Below are 18,020 nucleotides of genomic sequence, written 5' to 3'. Positions count from 1 at the left end.
GTTTGCACAAGGTCCCAGGTTAGAGTCCTAGTACCCCTTCCTCAAAAAACAAAAAGAATAATTAGAAGATGTACTAAAACATTCCCTCCATAAGGTTTAAAGAATACACCCTACTGGTTTCTTTCTTTTTTTTTTTTTTTTTTTGGGTACTGGGGATTGAACTCCCGGTCCTTGCGCTTGCAAGGCAGGCCACCTAACCAAACCGCTGAGCTAAATCCCTGGCCCCCCTACTGGTTTCTTTTGAAACACAAATGTTATCTTATTCCCAGGACATTTTCTTCTCAAAAATGCATTAATGATTGCTCTAAATTTTGAATTTATAATTTCCTTGCTTTTATTTATTGTATACACACACACAGAGAAAATTTTGTTTGGATCCTGTCCTGTCCTGTCCTGTCCCGTCCCGTCCCGTCCCGTCCCGTCCCGTCCTGTCCCGTCCCATCCCGTCCCATCCCGTCCCGGGGATCAAACTCAGCACCTTATGCTTGCAAGGCAGGCAGGCACAGCACCACTGAGCTAAATCCCTGGCCCAATAGCATTTTGTTTTATTCTGATGTTGATCATTTTGTCTGTGAAGTCCTATGTTGTGAATTCTTTTGTAATTTGCTTTTCTTCCCCCACATTGTGTTTGAAATTCATCCATGTTGATTACTATGGTTGTAGTTTACTAGTTTTGCTGTGAAGTGTTCCATTGTATGAACATGCCACGATTAATTATCTGTCATTGACCATTTGGCTTGTTTCCCATTTTTAGGATTATAGATGATAATACTATGAAGACAGTATTGACATAGAAGTACAATTGTTGGGCTTAGTATGGTCATGTTCTTCAACTTTATTGGAAAATATTGTCCTTTTTCAAAGTAGTTACATTCTATACTCCTAGTAGCCATGCTTAAATGGTTTCTGTTGGTTCATATTCTTACTAACACCTGATGTTACTGTGCTAGACATTTAAATTTCTTATCCTTTCAGTAAATATTTACTGAGAGTCTGCTGTAGGTCAGGCTCTGTAGAAACAGCAGTTAACAAAACAGACAAAATCTGATTTCTTCTTATTAAGTTCTTGTCCTTATAGTCGGCTGATTTTCACCTTCTGGTACATATGGAATGATTTAAAAATTATGATTTTAGCTGGGCGTGGTGGTGCATGCCTGTAATCCCAGTACTCGGGAGACTGAGGCAGGAGGATCGCTGTGAGTTCGAGACCAGCCTGGGCTACATAGTGAGTTCCAGGTCAGTCTCAACTACATAGTGAGACCCTGTCTCAAAAAACCAAAAAAAAAAAAAAAATTTTTTTTTTAAATTTTAATGAAGTTGTTCCTGATTACTGATGAAACTGAATTTTGTTGGGGGGCTACTGGGATTCAAACTCAGGACCTTTTCTTGCCAGGCAGGTGCAGCGCCACTAAGCTACAACCTGGCCTCTAAACTGAATATTTTAAAACCAGGCACACACTTGTAATCCCAGCACTCCAAGAGTTTAAGGCAGGAGGATTGTGAGTTTGAGCTCATCTTGGGCAATTTAGTGACTTAGCCCAACTGTGTTTCTTTGTTTGTTTGTTTGTTTGTTTGTTTTTGGTACCAGGGATTGAACTTGGACTGTGTTTCAAAATAAAAATTTTAAAAAGGCTGCGATGTAGCGCAGTATTAAGGTTTTGGGTTCAATCTGCAAGTACTGAAAAAAAGTGAATATTTTTTCATATGTTTAGTTGGAAATTTGTGTTTTCTGTAAAATACCTGTTTATATCTTCTGCTTTTTAAAGTTGAGTTACCACTATTTTTTTTTTTTTTTTTTTTTGGTACCAGGATCAAAACTCAGGTCCTTGCGCTTATGAGGCAGGTGACAGAACCACTGAGCTAAATCTCCAGCCCAGACTTACCGTTGTTTTATAGATTAATAAGAATGTAAACATTTTTCTTGATTCTAAACCTGTATTGGTTACATATGTTTTAGTTACTCTTTTGTACTTTTTTTGGTTACATATGTCTTAAATGCATCCTCCCAGTTTGTGGCTTGCCTTTTTTATGGATTGTGGTTTTTTTCAGTCTCCTTGAGAAGAATGTCCACATTTTAGGTTCATATTCTCCAGTATTTTCTTTTTTCCTGTTCTTTCAGATTTGATAATGAGTCTCCTCTGCAGAAAGTATGCCCTAGTAGTTGGTAACTTTTAAGTGTCTGTACTAGCATAACTCTTTCAGAAAGATTAAGACTGCTTTTTGCTGTAATAAAAACAAATCACTGGGCTGCCCTGGTAGTGCACAGTGCAAGCTCAGCATTGAGGAGGCTGGGGCCTGAGGATCACTATGAGTTCGAGGCCAGCCTGGGCTACATACCAAGAGCCTGTTTCAAAAAACCAATAATTTAAATATTACATGATATTCCATAAATGTATACAACTTTTATTATTTTATATGTAAGTTAAAAAAAAATTGAAATAAAAGGAACCCCCCCCCAAAAAAAAAGCTCAGTAAATTCTTTTTTTTTTTTTTTTTTTTTTTTTTTTTTTTTTTACTGGGGTTCAAACTCAGACCTTGCACTTGCCAGGCAGGCGGCAGAACCACTGAGCTATATCCAACTCAGCAGATTCTTAAGCTAAGACCAAAGTTATAGATAGTTAATGGTCTGTACATTTTTCTGAAGCAATCAAGCTTTGATCCCTGGTTTTCTTCTTTCACTTAAAGTTCATTTTGTGAACTGTAGACATGAAGGAACTTAATAGAGCTATTTTGAAATCCTCTTTTTTTTTTCTTTTTCTTTTTTTTTTTTTTTGGCCAACTCAGCAGATTCTTAAGCTAAGACCAAAGTTATAGATAGTTAATGGTCTGTACATTTTTCTGAAGCAATCAAGCTTTGATCCCTGGTTTTCTTCTTTCACTTAAAGTTCATTTTGTGAACTGTAGACATGAAGGAACTTAATAGAGCTATTTTGAAATCCTCTTTTTTTTTTCTTTTTCTTTTTTTTTTTTTTTGGTACTGGGGATTGAACTCAGGTCCTTGCACTTGTGAGGCAGGCAGTAGAACCACTGAGCTAAATCCCTGGCCCCTAATAGAGCTATTTTGAGACAGAGTCTAGTTTATAGTTCAGGTTGGCCTTGAATTTGCAGTGATCCTTTTGCCTCAGCCTTCAGAGTGTAGTTTGTTTGTTTGTTGTATGAAGGATCAACTCAGGACTTCGAGAACTCGAGATCATGTGAGGCAGACACATTGCCACTGAGCTAAATCCCTTATGTTGGCCCTGTTTGTTTGTTTTTATGTAATCTGGCTGGCTTTACACTCACTATCTTCTTGCCTTAGCCTCTCAAATGCTAGGATTACAGATATATACTATTAGGCCCAGTCCTAGAAATAAGTATTAAGATATGAATGCAGTCACTTATCTGTTTTCTGGAAAACAGTATAAAGATGCAGTGATGGTTGAGAAAGAGCACAGAATAGCATAAAGGTTGGGGATTTGGGCTGGCGTGTGTCTGTCAGGATCCAGCAGTGCCACCTTTCTTCCTTATGATTGTGGCTGACTTGCTTTCTTCCTAAGCTTTGGTTTCTTCATCCACAAAACAAGGATAATGCTACTACCTGCCTATGTCAGGGGTTCCCCAGCACTCCCCAGGATATCTGGGGAAGATTCATAGTTATATTCGCAGTTATGATTTTTTACAGTTAAAGGATACAAAGCAAAAATCCAAGGGCAAAAACACATGGGGTTGAGGTGTGGAGAAAACCAGGCACCAGCTCCTCAGAGTCCTCTGCAGTGGAGTCATGCAGGACACCCAACCCCAGCTTATGCGATTTGCCTTAGGGAATCTCTTTAGGGACCTAGTACCCAAGGTGTCTGAGGGGGCCTGGCACGTAGGCAGGCACCTCTATCCATTGTAGACCCAATCCGACTCCTGGAAGGAAAGCAGGTGCTCACGTTGCTTGTCCATGTGGGCTAGGTGCAGTGAGCTACCAGGGATCGGTGGGAACACTTCCAGAGTTCAAATTCTCAGACCGAAGCTGTGAGCCACCCCTGTGAGCAGGTCTCTGCGAGGTAGCAGCCTCAGGCCTCCTGTGCCTCCTTTTCCACCCACTGCTTTACAGAGTTCCTGTGAGAATGGCGAGTGTACAGCACTTAGCACACTGGTCATCATATGCTGAGTGTTTGATACGTGTCTTTATTATTATTATTATATTAGAAAGCTGATCCCAGGGAGCAACGATCATGGCCTCACAAAATAGACAGATGGAGCTGACAGGCCTCTTTCTTTTTTTTTTTTTCCCCTTTTTGGTACTGGGGATTGAACTCAGGTCCTTGTGCTTGCAAGGCAGGCGGTGGAACCACTGAGCTAAATTCCCGGCCCATCTTTCTTTTTTTAATTTTTTAATGCGACAGGATCTCACTGTGTAGTGCAGGCTGGCCTTGAACTCACTGTATAGCCCAGGCTGGCCTCGAACTTGTGCTGATTCTCCTGCCTCAGCGTCCTGAGTGCTGGGATTTTGCAGGTATGTGCTACCATCCCCAGTTAGAGGACTTTTTTATAAGACATCTCGTTTACCTTATTTTACAGATGAGGAACCTGAGCTCCGCAAAGATGAGGTGATTTATCTAGTGATCCCCAGTATGTGTTGAATTCATTTGAGAGGAGGTGAAAATGCTCCCATTTGAAAGGAGTAGCTTCCCAAGCAGCACACATCTTGTTGAGCGTGTGAACAAGAGCCATGATAGACAGTTTGTAGTAAGCGTTAGACAAGGACAGCTCAAAAACAGCTTTGGCAGCGGCGTCTGTCTCTCTAATTTAAATAGAGATTGGCTCTTATAATTTGAAATGGTCTGATCCTTTTTATATCAATGAGTTTCAGCTTGTGGCTTTAGTCTATGAAATCTGATAATGCTTGCATTAGAGCCTGCTCAGGCCTGTGACAACCTGATGCCAAAGGAACTGACCCAGCTCTGATTTGCTTTGATTGGATGTTACTGCTTTGCATCATTTGAAGGATGAGCAGGCAAAGGGCTTTTGTTTTGAACAGTTCTTTCTTATTCAGCCAGATTTGAAAGAGCAAAAGTTGATTTATTCCCTAGTCTCTTGCATTAAGCCTATTCTAGATTTTGTTTTGTAGATAGCAAATTTTATCTATCAAGGCTTCCTTAGCGTTTGAATCAGGGTAGAAAGATACTCCTATGATCCCTAGGATGAATTCTTCTCAGAGAGATGAGCTTTCTAATACCATTTGTGTTTATGCTAAAATTTAATTGTAAGTCCAAAATAGATTTGTAATGCAATCTAAGTTTAGTTTGATTTGTCTGTTACAAAGTACGATATTAAAATTATCTGTTGTTTTTTTAAAAGATGAAATGTTAGCTGAGTGTGGTAGCTCATGCCAGTAGTCCCAGCACTTGGGAGATGAGGCAAGAAGATCACAAGTTCAAGGCCAGCTGGGACTACATGGTGAGGTGAGGTCAGTTTGAACCATATACTTTGTCTCAAAAAAGAAAAGAAAATGTTAAACACCAGCTTTTTTATTCTATCAGCTGTGTTGAGCTATAATTCACATACCATACAATTTACCTATTTAAAGCTGGTAGACAATTGGCTTTAATGTATTCACAATGTGCACCATCATTACAATCATATTTAGAACATGTTCACTCCAATTCAAAACCCGGTACCCTTTATCTACTACCTGTTAGTCCCCTGGCTCCCAGCCTTAGATAACAACCACTATGCTTCTTTGTGCCTCTAAAGACTTGCCTTCTCTGGACACTTCATGTACTTCATATATTATGTAGTGTTTGTGACTGACTTTTTTCATTCACTGTTTTAAAGATTCATTCATGTTGTACCATGTGTCAGAGCTTCATTCCTGTGTGTGTGTGTGTGTGTGTGATACTGGGGATCGAACTTGGGACCTCGAATTTGGGACCTTGTGCTTGTGAGGCAGGTGACAAAACCACTGAGCTAAATCCCTGGCCTGCCTTCCTTTTATAGTCACATAATATTGCATTATATGGACTACCATATTTTATTTATTCAATCCTCAGTTGTAAGACATTTGAGTGGTTTCTACTTTTTGAATATTATGAATAATGTTACTCTGAAAAAATCTGTGTAACAAGTTTTTATGGTTTGTTTTTGAGATGGAGTCTTACTTTTGTAGTCCAGGACGTGGTGGTTCCACTTCCTGTGGAACCTGTGTTTGACTAGCATAAGCTTTTAAAAAGACTTATGTCGCCTACAATAGCAGGCATTTATTGATGCGTACTATGTGCTAGCAAATTGATTTTTACAATCAAGGAAATTGCAATCTAGTGGAGGAGCTGTATGAGTAAATAGATACTGTTATAATATCATAAGTGTTGTATAAAGAGAAGCCTTGGGTACTTTGGAAGCATAGAGAAAACACAGCTGATCATGATGAATGTGTGAGAGAGGGGATGATTCAGAAAACCTTTCTTACAAGAGTCTGAACTGAATCCCAAAAGACGAGTTGACAGATGCAAAGTGGATAACTGGCTTCTAGGGAGAGGAAGCCACTGGTGTGAGGGCCAGGAGGTACAGGAGTGGTGGCTGAGCTTGGAGGGCTAGAAGGAATTCATAGAGTTCAGGGCAGCTGAGGCATTGGGACAGGACTGGGAGAGGAGAGGTGCAAGCTGGGCAGTGGAGCAGAAGTGTTCTCTCATGTGACCCTGAGGATGTGATACTTAACTCTGTAGACTGGGATAGCACTCTGGGGATGTAAGCAAACAACCAGACTCAAGTTCAGCTCTAGCTTTGAGGCTGTAGGGAGCAGGGCTGCTAGTAGGCCGGTGACCCATCCCAGTGAGGACTGATGAGACCTGAAGCAAGACAAGGTTGGGAAGAAATGGCCACATCAGGGAAAGATTAGGAAAGAGGGTCCGAAGTTAGGAAAAGTCCCAGAGGCATAGCGTGGAAGCTAGGGGCTTAGGGATTGATCATTAGTTCTGATTCTGCCATGATATCAAGTATAATTATTACTAGAAAGCACTCATCTTAACAATCCATGAGTCAAAGGCAGTGTTTGCTGGATCATTTTTTATTGTATACCTGAGAAGTAGCAGTAGTAGTAGTAGTAGTAGTAGTAGTAGTAGTAGTAGTAGTGTCCCTTCTCCCAAGGGATGGAGAGAGTAGAAAAAAAGGGGGTGACAAAGACTTGAGATATGTTATATGCATGTAACAATTCCCTACAATGAATGTAATCATTATGTAGTGTAAACATGTATTAATAAAAGTAAAAATTTTTTTAAAAGACGTGATCTCCCCCAACCCCCAGTACTAGGGATCAAACTCAGAGGATCAAACTCTACCTCTAAGCTGTACCCCTGGACCTATTTACTTACTTATTTAGTTTGTTAGTTTTTTGAGACAGAGTCTAGCTAGGTAGTTCAGGCTGGCCTTGAACTTGTGGTGATCCTCCTGCCTGAGCTTCCTAAGTGTCATGATTACAGGCATGTACCACCATGCCTGGCACCTTTTTATCTTTTATTTTGAGACAGGGTCTTGCTAAGTTGCCTGGGCTGGCCTCAAATTTGCCATTCTTCTGCTTCAGCCTTCTCAGTAGCTGTACAAGTGTACACCATCATACCCAGCTAAGAATATATTTATAAGTAGCCAATTTAAGTTTTAGTCTGTGGTAGGGTATGCAATACAACTTTCATTTACTCTCTGTAAGCTGCAGCATGCTCTTTCCTACTGATTAAAGGAAATTCTCTCTTAGTCACTGTGATATAGTTTGCCTTCTTCTCTTGGTGTGGGACCAGACAGGAATCCTACAATCCCATTGCTCCTACCTCTTAGCATCTCAGCCTTCCCCATCTGGTGCTCTGGGAGTGTGAGGCCTTGGATGGTGACTCTGTCCTCACAAGTCACCAGCCTCTCCCTGGTCAGGTTGTTTTATTTATTTTATTTTATTTTTTTTGGTACCGGGGATTGAACTCAGGTCCTTGCGCTTGCAAGGCAGGCCACCGAACTGCTAAGCTAAATCCCCTGCCCAGGTTGTTTTATTTTTGATGGTACTGGATATTCGACCCAGGGCCTTCAACACTGCATGACTTCACCAGCCTTTTTTTACTTTTTATTTTTGAGTCAAGGTCTTGCTGAGTCACTAAAACAGGCTGGACTTGAACTTGTGATCCTCCTGCCACAACCTCCCAGAATGCTGGGATTATAGGCCTGCACCACCATGCCCAGTTCATATCGTTTTTTTTTTTTTTTTTTTTTTTTTTTTTAACATTGAACTCAGGGCCTTGTGCTTGCAAGGCAGGTGCCAGAACCATTGAGCTAAATCCCCAGCCCTCATGTCATTTAAAAAATGCTTCCAGGACATTCCATCTTGTATATAGTTATACATAATTTGCTTATAGGTAGCATGAAATAAGCAGCTTTGTGCCTTCAATTTTTGTTGCATTTTACTTAGATTCTGGAGTTGGAATTACTTAATCAAAGGTCATGACTTTTTTGGGCCACTGCCAGATCAAGCTTTATTAGTACTCTATCATTGTATGCCATAAGCTTAGCATCCTGAAAGTACACCCATTATTAGCTCACTGTTCTGTAGGTCAGAAGTCTAGACACTGCTCAGCTGGTCCTTAGTTTGGTGTCTCACAGTCCTGAATCAAGGCAGCAGCACCCAGCTGTGTTCTCTCCTAGAGGTTTCCTTTAGGAAGAATCTACTTCCTGGTTATTGACTAATTCCAGTTCCCTGGAGTTGTAGGACTGAGCTGTTTCTTGCTGTGTTGTTACCACTGGCTGAGGGCTTGCTCCCCACCCCTGGAGGCCATGCAGACCCAGGCCATGTGTTTCCTAGTCCTGAAGATAGCAGTGTGAAATCTTTCATGATGAATCCCTCAATCTCCCCAGTTTTTACTTCTAGACCTAGATTTAAGTGGTTGATAAGATTAGATCTCTCCCATACTCTTAAAATAAATCGGACACACATGTTCAGATATCCGGTGGTTTCTCTGATGTGAGAAAGCAAAAGTGTAAATAAGGACTAAAATGTATAATAGATATTGTGAAATAGGAAGAAATTGTTCAAATAAGAAGGGGAGATAAAAAGGGGAGAGGAAAAAAGAGAAGAGGAAAAAAGACTAGAAGGAAAAGTGGATCCAAAGCTTTTTTTTTTTTTTTTTTTTTTTTTGGTTCCAGGGATCCAACTCGGGTCTTTGAGCCTGCAAGGCAGGTGGCAGAACCACTGAGCTACATCCCCAGCCCACAAAGCTTTTGTAAATAGGGAGGGGGAAGAGGAGTTGAAAGGAGGGGTTGAAAGGGGGAAGAAAGAAGAATCAAGATATAGCAGTAGGACCCGGGATTTAGCTCAGTGGTTCCACCACCTGCTTTGCAAACACAAGGTCCGGAGTTTGAACCCCATCCCATAAGAAAAAAAGATATCTCATGTACAGACAAATTCCATATAATGAATGTTAACATAGGGGCTAAAGGTGTAGGGAAAGTGGAAAGGGTAGGGGAAAGCTAATAAGGGAAAAGAAAAAAATATGAGATAATGGAAATGAAGTGTTTGTAAAGGGAGAGGGAGGAGGGGTGAAGGGAGGGCAGGAACAAGGGGAAAAAATGAGAACCAAGACTTGTCATGTAAAGGTACAAGATCCCAATACTGAATGTACCTGTACTGTATACCTAAAATATACCAATACACTCAATGAGGAAAACAAGAGAAAAAAAACATTATGTATATCTAAAATGTACCAATAAAATTAATTTTGGCGGGGGCTGGGGATTTAGGTCAGTGGTTCCACTGCCTGCCTCAAAAGCACAAGGTCCTGAGTTCGATCCCTGGTACCAAAAAAAAAAAAAAAAAAAAAAAAAAAAGGTAAAGTTAATTTTTTAAAAACAATTAGTAAAATTAATTTTTAAAAAACAATTACCAATCAGACAGTAACTCTATATTCTCTGCTCCCTCTACCCAACCTCTGACAACTTCAATTCTACTTTCTGTATCTGTAAACTTGGCTACTTTAGGTGGAGGCAGGCAATATTTGTCTTTTTTTGTCCAGTGTGTTTTACTTTACATACCATGTTAAGGTTCATTTGTGTCAGAACACTTGTAGAATTTCTTTCCTTTTAAAGGCTGAGTGAAATTCCATTGTTCATCTACACCGCATTTTGTGTACCTTCCCTCTATTGACCGGCAGCTGTGCTGTTTCAGGTTTCTCTAGCTTAAGCCAGTTAATGTGTGGTCTTAATTACATCAGTGAGATTCCTGTGTAGCAGTACCTAGATTTGTCTTTGTTTTTGGTACCGGGGATCGAACTTGGAACCTTGCACATGTAAGGCAGGTGGCTGCACCACTGAGCTAAATCCCCGGCCTCAATTTGTCTTTATTAGGGTTGAATGGCAGGGAAAGGTATGTGTACTCCAAAGGCGCAGAATCTTTGAGCCCATTTTAGGGTTCTGCTTACCAGCTGCCATCTAGAGACGTTATACTGCCTCTTTAGAGAAACCATTTCTTTTCTTCTTTCTTTTTAAAAATTTTTTCTGGTATGAAAATTGAACTCAGGACCTTGAGCTTGCCAGGCAGGCAGGACACCACTAAGATTCCTCCCTTCTTCCCTCCCTCCCTTCCTTCCTTCCTTCTCCTTTCTTCTTCATTTGTGGTGCTGGGCATTGAACCTAGGGTGTTTGCACTGAGCTGTATTCCAGCCCTTTTAAATATATTTTTTCTTTTGAGACAGGTTTCACTAAGTTGCCCAGGATAGATTTGAACTTGCAACCCTTTGCTTCAGCCTCACAAAGTGCTGGGATTACAGGCATGCACCATAACGCCCACCCCCATCTTGCCCTCCTTTATAGCGTTAATCTATAAATTGCACAGCTGAGTTCTGGAAATGGCATCTCATTTCACGGCCTGCCTTTCCAGCTGGGCTTTTCTCTGCTCGTGACTTCAGTTTCATGAAGGATGCATATTAATCACTGTTCAGCCTCCTGTGAGAGCGCTCTGGCTTCTTGTCCCCAGTATTACCTTTGACATGTTTCTTGAGGGTGGGTGGACAAGTATAAAAACGCTTTAGTAAGGCCGTGAGGGTGAGGGAGAGGATTTCTTTTTACTGTGTGTGATTGTGATTGTGGCAAAGCATACAAAGTGAATTCTGTCAGTGCTCTGTTGGGAAGAATTTTAGCACTGAGGTCCCAGACAGTGAGTGGCACAAACTGTTTCATGTTAAAGCCACAAGAATGACACAGGATTTGAACTTATCCAAATAAGAAAATTCAGGACTGTAACTGCCAAAATTAAAACGAGCCTCTTAATTCAGCCTAAATACAAATTCATTGGGCCCAGTGCAGTGTTTTGAGAATTAGACATTGGGTCCCGAAATGATGGTGTTCACCAGGAATTTAGAGACCTGGGAAATGCGCTAGAGATTTCATATTGCGTGTGAAGATCATGCAAGAGTACATATAACTTTGTGTAACAGCAAGAGTATTCGAATAATGCCAGATGCTGAAAGGCTTAAGGAGGGTCCCGCACCTTTGGAAAGGCATGGGTGTGTCGGAGGGGGGGAACCAGGCATGTGCACGTGGTGGTGGGGCAATGTCTCCTTCCCTTTGGGAATGCTCTTTGGGCATAGTAGCTCCTGGTCACTGTGCCACTCAGTCTCCCTGAGGGCTCTGGAACTTTTGTCTCCTCGTTTTACAGTATACCAACTTGATCACGCATGGTCCTTATTGAGGGTAGCAGATGTAACTGCTGTGTTGTCTGGATGTGAGATTTGGGTGGGAACTAGAAAGGTGTGAAGCTATCCAGCATAAGGAGCTACAGTACTAGTACTTGCTAACTGGGGACTTCTTGGACAAAGGGCAGAGGAAGAACCAGAGGGAGGATGTCTGTCCTCTCTGCCCTGGCTGAGCCTGCTGGCAGCACTGAATCTGTGTTTTCTCTCATAGGCAACTGCCATGTCTGTGGACTGTCTGGGGCAGCATGCAGTGCTTTCTGGGTAAGTGAGCTTTCAGTTTGTCTGCTGCAGTTTTTGGGGAACAAATTGCAAATCAAGTTTCTGGGAAATTGGAAAACATCGTTATATTTAACAGGTACGGTGATACGGTTTAGATTTCACATTACAGTGACTGCAAGGGCAATTGCAGGGATTTTTTTTTTTTTTTTTTTTTTTTGGTGGTTTATTTTTGTCTCTGCCCTAGCAGGTATGCAATAGCATCCCTTTGACATTTTAGCAACTGGTAGTTTGGTCTTGAAATTGCAATTTTCTGTTTTGTGCACAGACTCTTTAGAAGCAGTCTGATGTAGTCAAGCAGATACTTACTAAGATTAAGGAGATCTGGGTTCTAGTTTGGCAATTTCATTAAATTATGAGCCCATGGACAATTATTCAGTTGACCTTAAATAGACTTTGTTTCTTTCATGGAAAAATTTGATTTCAGCCAGCCATAGTGGAGCATGCCCAGCACTGGGGAAGCTGAGGCAGGAGGATTGCTGTGAGTTTAAGGCCAGCCTGGGCTACATAGTGAGACTCTGGCTCAAAGGATTTGAACTACATAGTTTTCTGTAGTGGTTTCTAGCTCAAAAAGTACATTATTCTGGTGCTTAAAATCCCTTTCTGGCTTTGCTAATGATGCTGCTATTATACCAGAATAAAATTTAATGGACAGGGGCCATACATCCTTTTAAGTACTTTGGATCATTTAATTTTGTTTATAAACTAATTTGCAAATCAGTGAAAGTATTTTTTGTATTAGCTGCATTATTTTATTTTGAAATTCTGTTTTAATATACTTTTTTTGAGGGGGATCAAGATAGGGTCTTGCTATGTTGTTCAGGCTGGCATTGAACTCATTACATAGCCCAGGTTGGCCTCAAACTCCTATCAGTCATTCTGCCTCAGCCTCCCCACTGATGGGATTATAGGTGTGTACCATTACATCCAGCTAATTTACCTTTTTAAAAAAGCACATGTATGAGGCCAGGGATTTAGCTCAGTGGTGCGCTGCCTGCCTCTCAAGTGCAAGGTCCCAAGTTCAATACCTGGTACCAAAAAAAAAAAAAAAAAGTATATGTACATGGTAAACATTTAAATAATTCAGATGACTATACAAAAAATTTCCTCCTATCTATGACTACCTCCCCAGAGATATTAATTGATATTACTTTCTTATGCTATGTATATAGATAAGGAAATATTGGTATTTCTGTCTTTTGACTCTAGTTTTCTGGTCACTTTTTTGTTTAAAAAAATCTTTATTGGTATATAATTAAAACATACAATTCACTCATTTAAATTGTACAGTTCAATAGTTTTTTGTGTATTACATTATTATTTCCTACTCTCCTTTGAAGCACTTTTTAAACATCAAGAAAATACCTGTACATAGTTTAAAAGTTGAATAGTAGTTCTAGGTTTATGGTGTAAAACAGCAGTCTCCACCTCACTGTTATTCTTAGTTACTTTCTCATTGCTGAGACAAAATACCCAACACCAAAAGTTAAAGGAGGAAAGGTGTGTTTTGGCTTGTAGTTTGTAGAGGTTTCAGTCCATAATTGGCTGGCTCTGAAGCAGGGTGACATGGCAGAGGGGCATCACAGAGGAGGAAAAACAGTTCATGGCATGGAAGGCGGAAGGCAGGAGGCAGCAAGACAGCAGCCTGTCTCTTAAATTATCTCTTATATTCTATCCAGGCTACATGCCTTTAGGGAAGGTAACACTCATACCCAGAGTGGGCTTTCCCATTATCTATACCCAGAACTATGCCAAACTGATCAGTGGACTAATTTAGTAATCACACACCCTTCATCCCAGTATCACATACTCTAGATTCAGCCACTACTGAAAAGCCTTACCTAGGACCACATGAAGCTTTGGGGAAATGTCTAGGCATAGGCCATAACACTCCACCTCTGATCCCAGAAGCAATCACTTAAAATTCTTTAATTGTTTCAGTTTTTCCTAATTGTATGTATTAGTCACTTTCTGTCACTGGGACAAAATACCCAACACCCACAACTTAAAGGAGAGGTTTATTTTGGCTCATACTTTCATTGGGTTCAGGCCATGGTGAGCCAGCTCCAGGGCAGTAGCAGCATAATAGAAGGGCCTGGCAGAGGTGGGCTGCTTAGCCCATGGCAGCCAGGAATCAGAGAGAAGGGAGGAGCTGGGGAGAATGCACCCTTTCAGGTTGTGCCCCCAGTGACCCACCTCCAGATGGGCTCACCATCTAACAGCACATTTACTTGTAAACTTATAAGTGGGTGGACCCCTGATGAGTATAGCGCCAATCCCCTTCCAGACCCTCTCTAAATATGCATGGTCTAAATCATAACATTTTAGCTCTGCCTTCTGATTGCCTCCATTTTTCCAAATGATATGCATATACTACCAAATTTGGACTTATCTGTGATAAATTGACTTCTCACAACAGAAGATGAGGGTCTGGCACTTTTACTGTGCTCTGTAGGTCCTTACGTATTTACCTGACCTTTACTCTATTTCCAGTATAATTATCTAACAATTACTGGGTTGAATCTATATTTGGGGGTCCTTTTTCTCAGGGTTATTAAAGAGAAGTCATTTGATTCTAGGCTCTTTGTGACCTGGTTTCTTTTTGGAAGCATTAGAGTACTGTCTTTATCTCTAGAGTTGTTAAATTTTTACTGTGATTGCTTTGGTCTGTGTCTGCACTCTAAGGACTCCTCTCCTCTCCGTTTTTGACATTGTTTCATCTAATCAAATAGAGGCATAACGTACACTTGGCATCATATAGGTATATTAATGACCCATAAAATACTCTTAGTGTCGTGGAGTATCTGGGGCCCAAATGTTAGATTTCCCAGCATTCACTGATGTGGAGAATGCCATCCTTAGCATTTCAGGAGAAATGAAATTATGTGACTAGAAATCATGCAGGTATTCCTGTTCTGGTGTGTTCTTATATATACACCTGTATTACTTTTCAGCATGAGCATGTGACATTCCATTTCATTTCTTTATATTGAATTTTAGAGTATGTGTGATAAAATTATAGACTACACTAACCTGAAATGAATAAATTGAAATAAATTTACAAATATATACCCTATGTAATCACCATTCAGATTAAGATACAGAATTTTTTTTAACACCTTGGAAAGCCCTTCCAATCTAGGTGTTTGTTCCAGTCTAGGACTTTTTGTTGGGAGAAATTTTCCTGCATTGTCTTTAAGCCTGTTAAATGGTATTAGATTTCCCTTCCAAGTACTAACTAGGCCTGACCCTGCTTAGCCGCCGAGATCAGACAAGGTTGGGTGTGTTAGAATGGTATGGTTATAGACAACAGTATTAGATTCCCTATCCGGAGTCTCTTTTGGCCTTTTCATCCTTTTGGTTACAAATTTTTAATTAATTTGTTTATTTTGTGACACTCATGATTGAACCCAGGGGTACTCTACTAGTGAGTTATATCCCTAGTCATTTTTAATTTTTATTTTGAGGCAGGGTCGCAGTAAGGTTTCAGAAGCTTTCCAGATTTTTTAAAATTTCAACTATTATTTTAATATGCTATCCTTTACATTGTCTTTTCTCTTAACTCTGAGAATATTGATTCCAAGCTCTTTCTTTCCTCTGCGTTATCTCTGTTTCCTTTGAGTTCCTTTTTCCCTTTTGCTTGTGTGGTCCGTATCTTTCAGGTTTCCTCCAGAGACTGAGATCATAGGAAAGCTCTGTAAACACCGTGGGCAGGTGGTGGGGCTCGCTACAGGGAGATAAGGTGGGAAGCAGGCATCTTTGGATGCCCCAACTTCCTTGTCTCACTGCCTTGTCCTTGTTGGTTGGCTTGTGTTTTCACTGGAAGAGTCTCTGAAGAACAAAAGGCAGCATGTTGTACACTGAGCAGGGGAAGAGGCTGAGGGCTGTGTCATCCTCTTCTGACTGCAGCAGCTTACAGTCCCACATTCCTACGTTCCACCTGCCTGAAGAGAGGTGGCCCCTTGCTGTGTGGGAGGCACACAAACCAAGCTCCTTAGCTGCTGTTCCTGATTGTTCTTGTTCTGCTCTGCTCTGCTCTGTTTTTGTCCTCTAGCCCTATCCCTTATCCATGCAGTGTGAATCAGCTTGCTTCTTAGTCTCATCCTCTCTCCAGCTCTTGGGCTTTATTTAGCTTTCTTTACTCTAGGTCAATTACAATTTGTCCATCTGCTTTTCATTTCCTTTTTTCTCCCTTTTGGCAGTGCTAAGGATCTAACCCAGGGCCTCACATATGTTAGGCAAGTGCTCTACCACTGAGCTACATTCCTAGCCTCTCTCTCTCTCTCTTTTGCTTTTGTGGGTCTTCCTTCCTTCCTTCCCTCCCTCTTCTTTTTTTTCTCTCTCTCCCATACTCTTTTTTTCCTCTCTCCCTTCTTTCCTCTCTCTTTGTTTAAGCTCTTATTTTAATGGTATTTCAAGGAGAATGAAGACAAGTACATGTTTTTTTCAACCATGTTCATCCTAAAGTGCCCATTTTGTGCTACCGACATTTGCTGTGTGGTACCTCTGAAGGCCTGGCGACACACACCCCATGTCCATAGCTCGTAGCTGTATGTGTATCCTGTTGTTTTTCTTTCTAATGGGAACACACTGAGCTGCCCACTACAGGAGCAGGTGATCTGATCCATTGGAGATCTAGAACAAAGATCTTTGTTGTGCAGTAGCTTTCTTAAAAGTTTTGTAAAATTGTATATTCTGTGTGTCATCCTTCTTCTCCCTTAACCATTCCTTTTAGAGTTTTGCTGCCATCAAAGTTTTTCATGCTGTTTCCTAGCTTTTCTGGACCAGGATTATTAATCTTGTTCTAAGCCTAGCTGTCCCCACTGATATCCAGATGTTTAGCATGCGCTCTAATGAAGAATCAATAGTAGATGTCTGCAGGGATGTTGATTCATATACCAAGGATCTTTTTTGTAGCTTAAGATAATAGGAAAATAGGTAAACACAGGACATCTTTATTTTCAGATCCTGTGTGTGTGTGTGGTACTGAACCCAAGGTCATACTGAGCTACATTATTATTATTATTATTATTTTTGTACCGGGGATCGAACTCAGGCCTTTGTGCTTGTGAAGCAGGCACCAGAACCCCTGAGCTAAATCCCCGGCCTGAATTTTTTATTTTGAGACAGGGTCTCCATAAGTCACTAATTACTGAGCTCAATCTTGAAGTCCTCCTGCCTCAGCCTCACACATGCTGGGAATAACAGGCTCAGATTCTTTATATTGGTTGGCCCCTTGAACATTATTGCCACTTATTATGTTATTTTAATTATTATTCTTTTCTCCTGGGTTATTATTTCTCTTTCTGATAGATTACATTTAGTTTCCAGGGAGCAGATTTGCAGGGGAATTGGAGACTTTTTGCAGAATTTTGGCTTACTGATAAGTAATGTGTTTAATTTAGCATAAACTTGTGCCTGGTGTGCACAGCACAACACTGTGCCTAGTGATGTGGGACATGCAAAGATACTTAAGACGGTCTCAGTCAGCTGAATTGGAACAAGAGCTTTAGCATTCATTGGTAGTCCTGCTGTAGAGGTAAATGCAGCAGTGGAAGTACAGACCAGACCATGGGCACAGCATGGAAAACCCTAGCTAAGGCATCAGGAAAGTCTAGAAGAGGGAAAGTGGACATTCACAGTGGTTGTGGTAGGGAGGGCCAGCTCTGGAGGGAGACTGTCAAAGGGCTTCTGTTCCCCTCTGTTTTTCCACCAATTTGAGTACTTTGTGACTTGCGTGTCTTTCAAAGTAGTAAGTGTCATGTACATCTGGGTTGTTTTTGAGCAGTGCTTGCAACTGTATGCAATTCCAAATGCACTTTCTGTCTTCATGCTAATGTAGTTGTATTGCTGTATTGCCATAGAGTTGACGTTGTTCTCCTAGCCGCAGGTTCCTATACATCGTCAATCTAGATGCCCCTTTCGAAGGTCACCGGAAAATCTCTCGCCAGAGCAAATGGGACATTGGAGCTGTACAGTGGAATCCTCATGACAGCTTTGCACACTATTTTGCCGCTTCGGTGAGTTCATTTAAGGAATGTCATCTTTTAAATGTGT

The 18,020-nt window shown here is 40.9% G+C and overlaps 1 protein-coding gene across 4 annotated transcripts in view; it reads left to right on the top strand.

Moving 5' to 3' along the window:
- Wdr59 (WD repeat domain 59) overlaps positions 1–18,020 on the top strand; it is an 84,474-nt gene that overhangs the window by 6,836 nt on the left and 59,618 nt on the right. For all 4 annotated transcript variants that reach the window (XM_010644398.2, XM_010644396.2, XM_010644397.2 and 1 more), the window contains exons 2-3: positions 11,899–11,948; positions 17,848–17,983. In XM_010644398.2, the coding sequence (XP_010642700.1) occupies positions 11,899–11,948; positions 17,848–17,983 (186 nt within the window). The remainder of the gene's footprint in view (positions 1–11,898; positions 11,949–17,847; positions 17,984–18,020) is intronic.

The sequence above is a fragment of the Fukomys damarensis genome, unplaced genomic scaffold (genome assembly GCF_012274545.1).
Source record: "Fukomys damarensis isolate Sample0158 unplaced genomic scaffold, DMR_v1.0_HiC HiC_scaffold_32, whole genome shotgun sequence".
NCBI lineage: Eukaryota > Metazoa > Chordata > Mammalia > Rodentia > Bathyergidae > Fukomys > Fukomys damarensis.
This window is presented reverse-complemented; position numbering and strand designations above follow the sequence as displayed.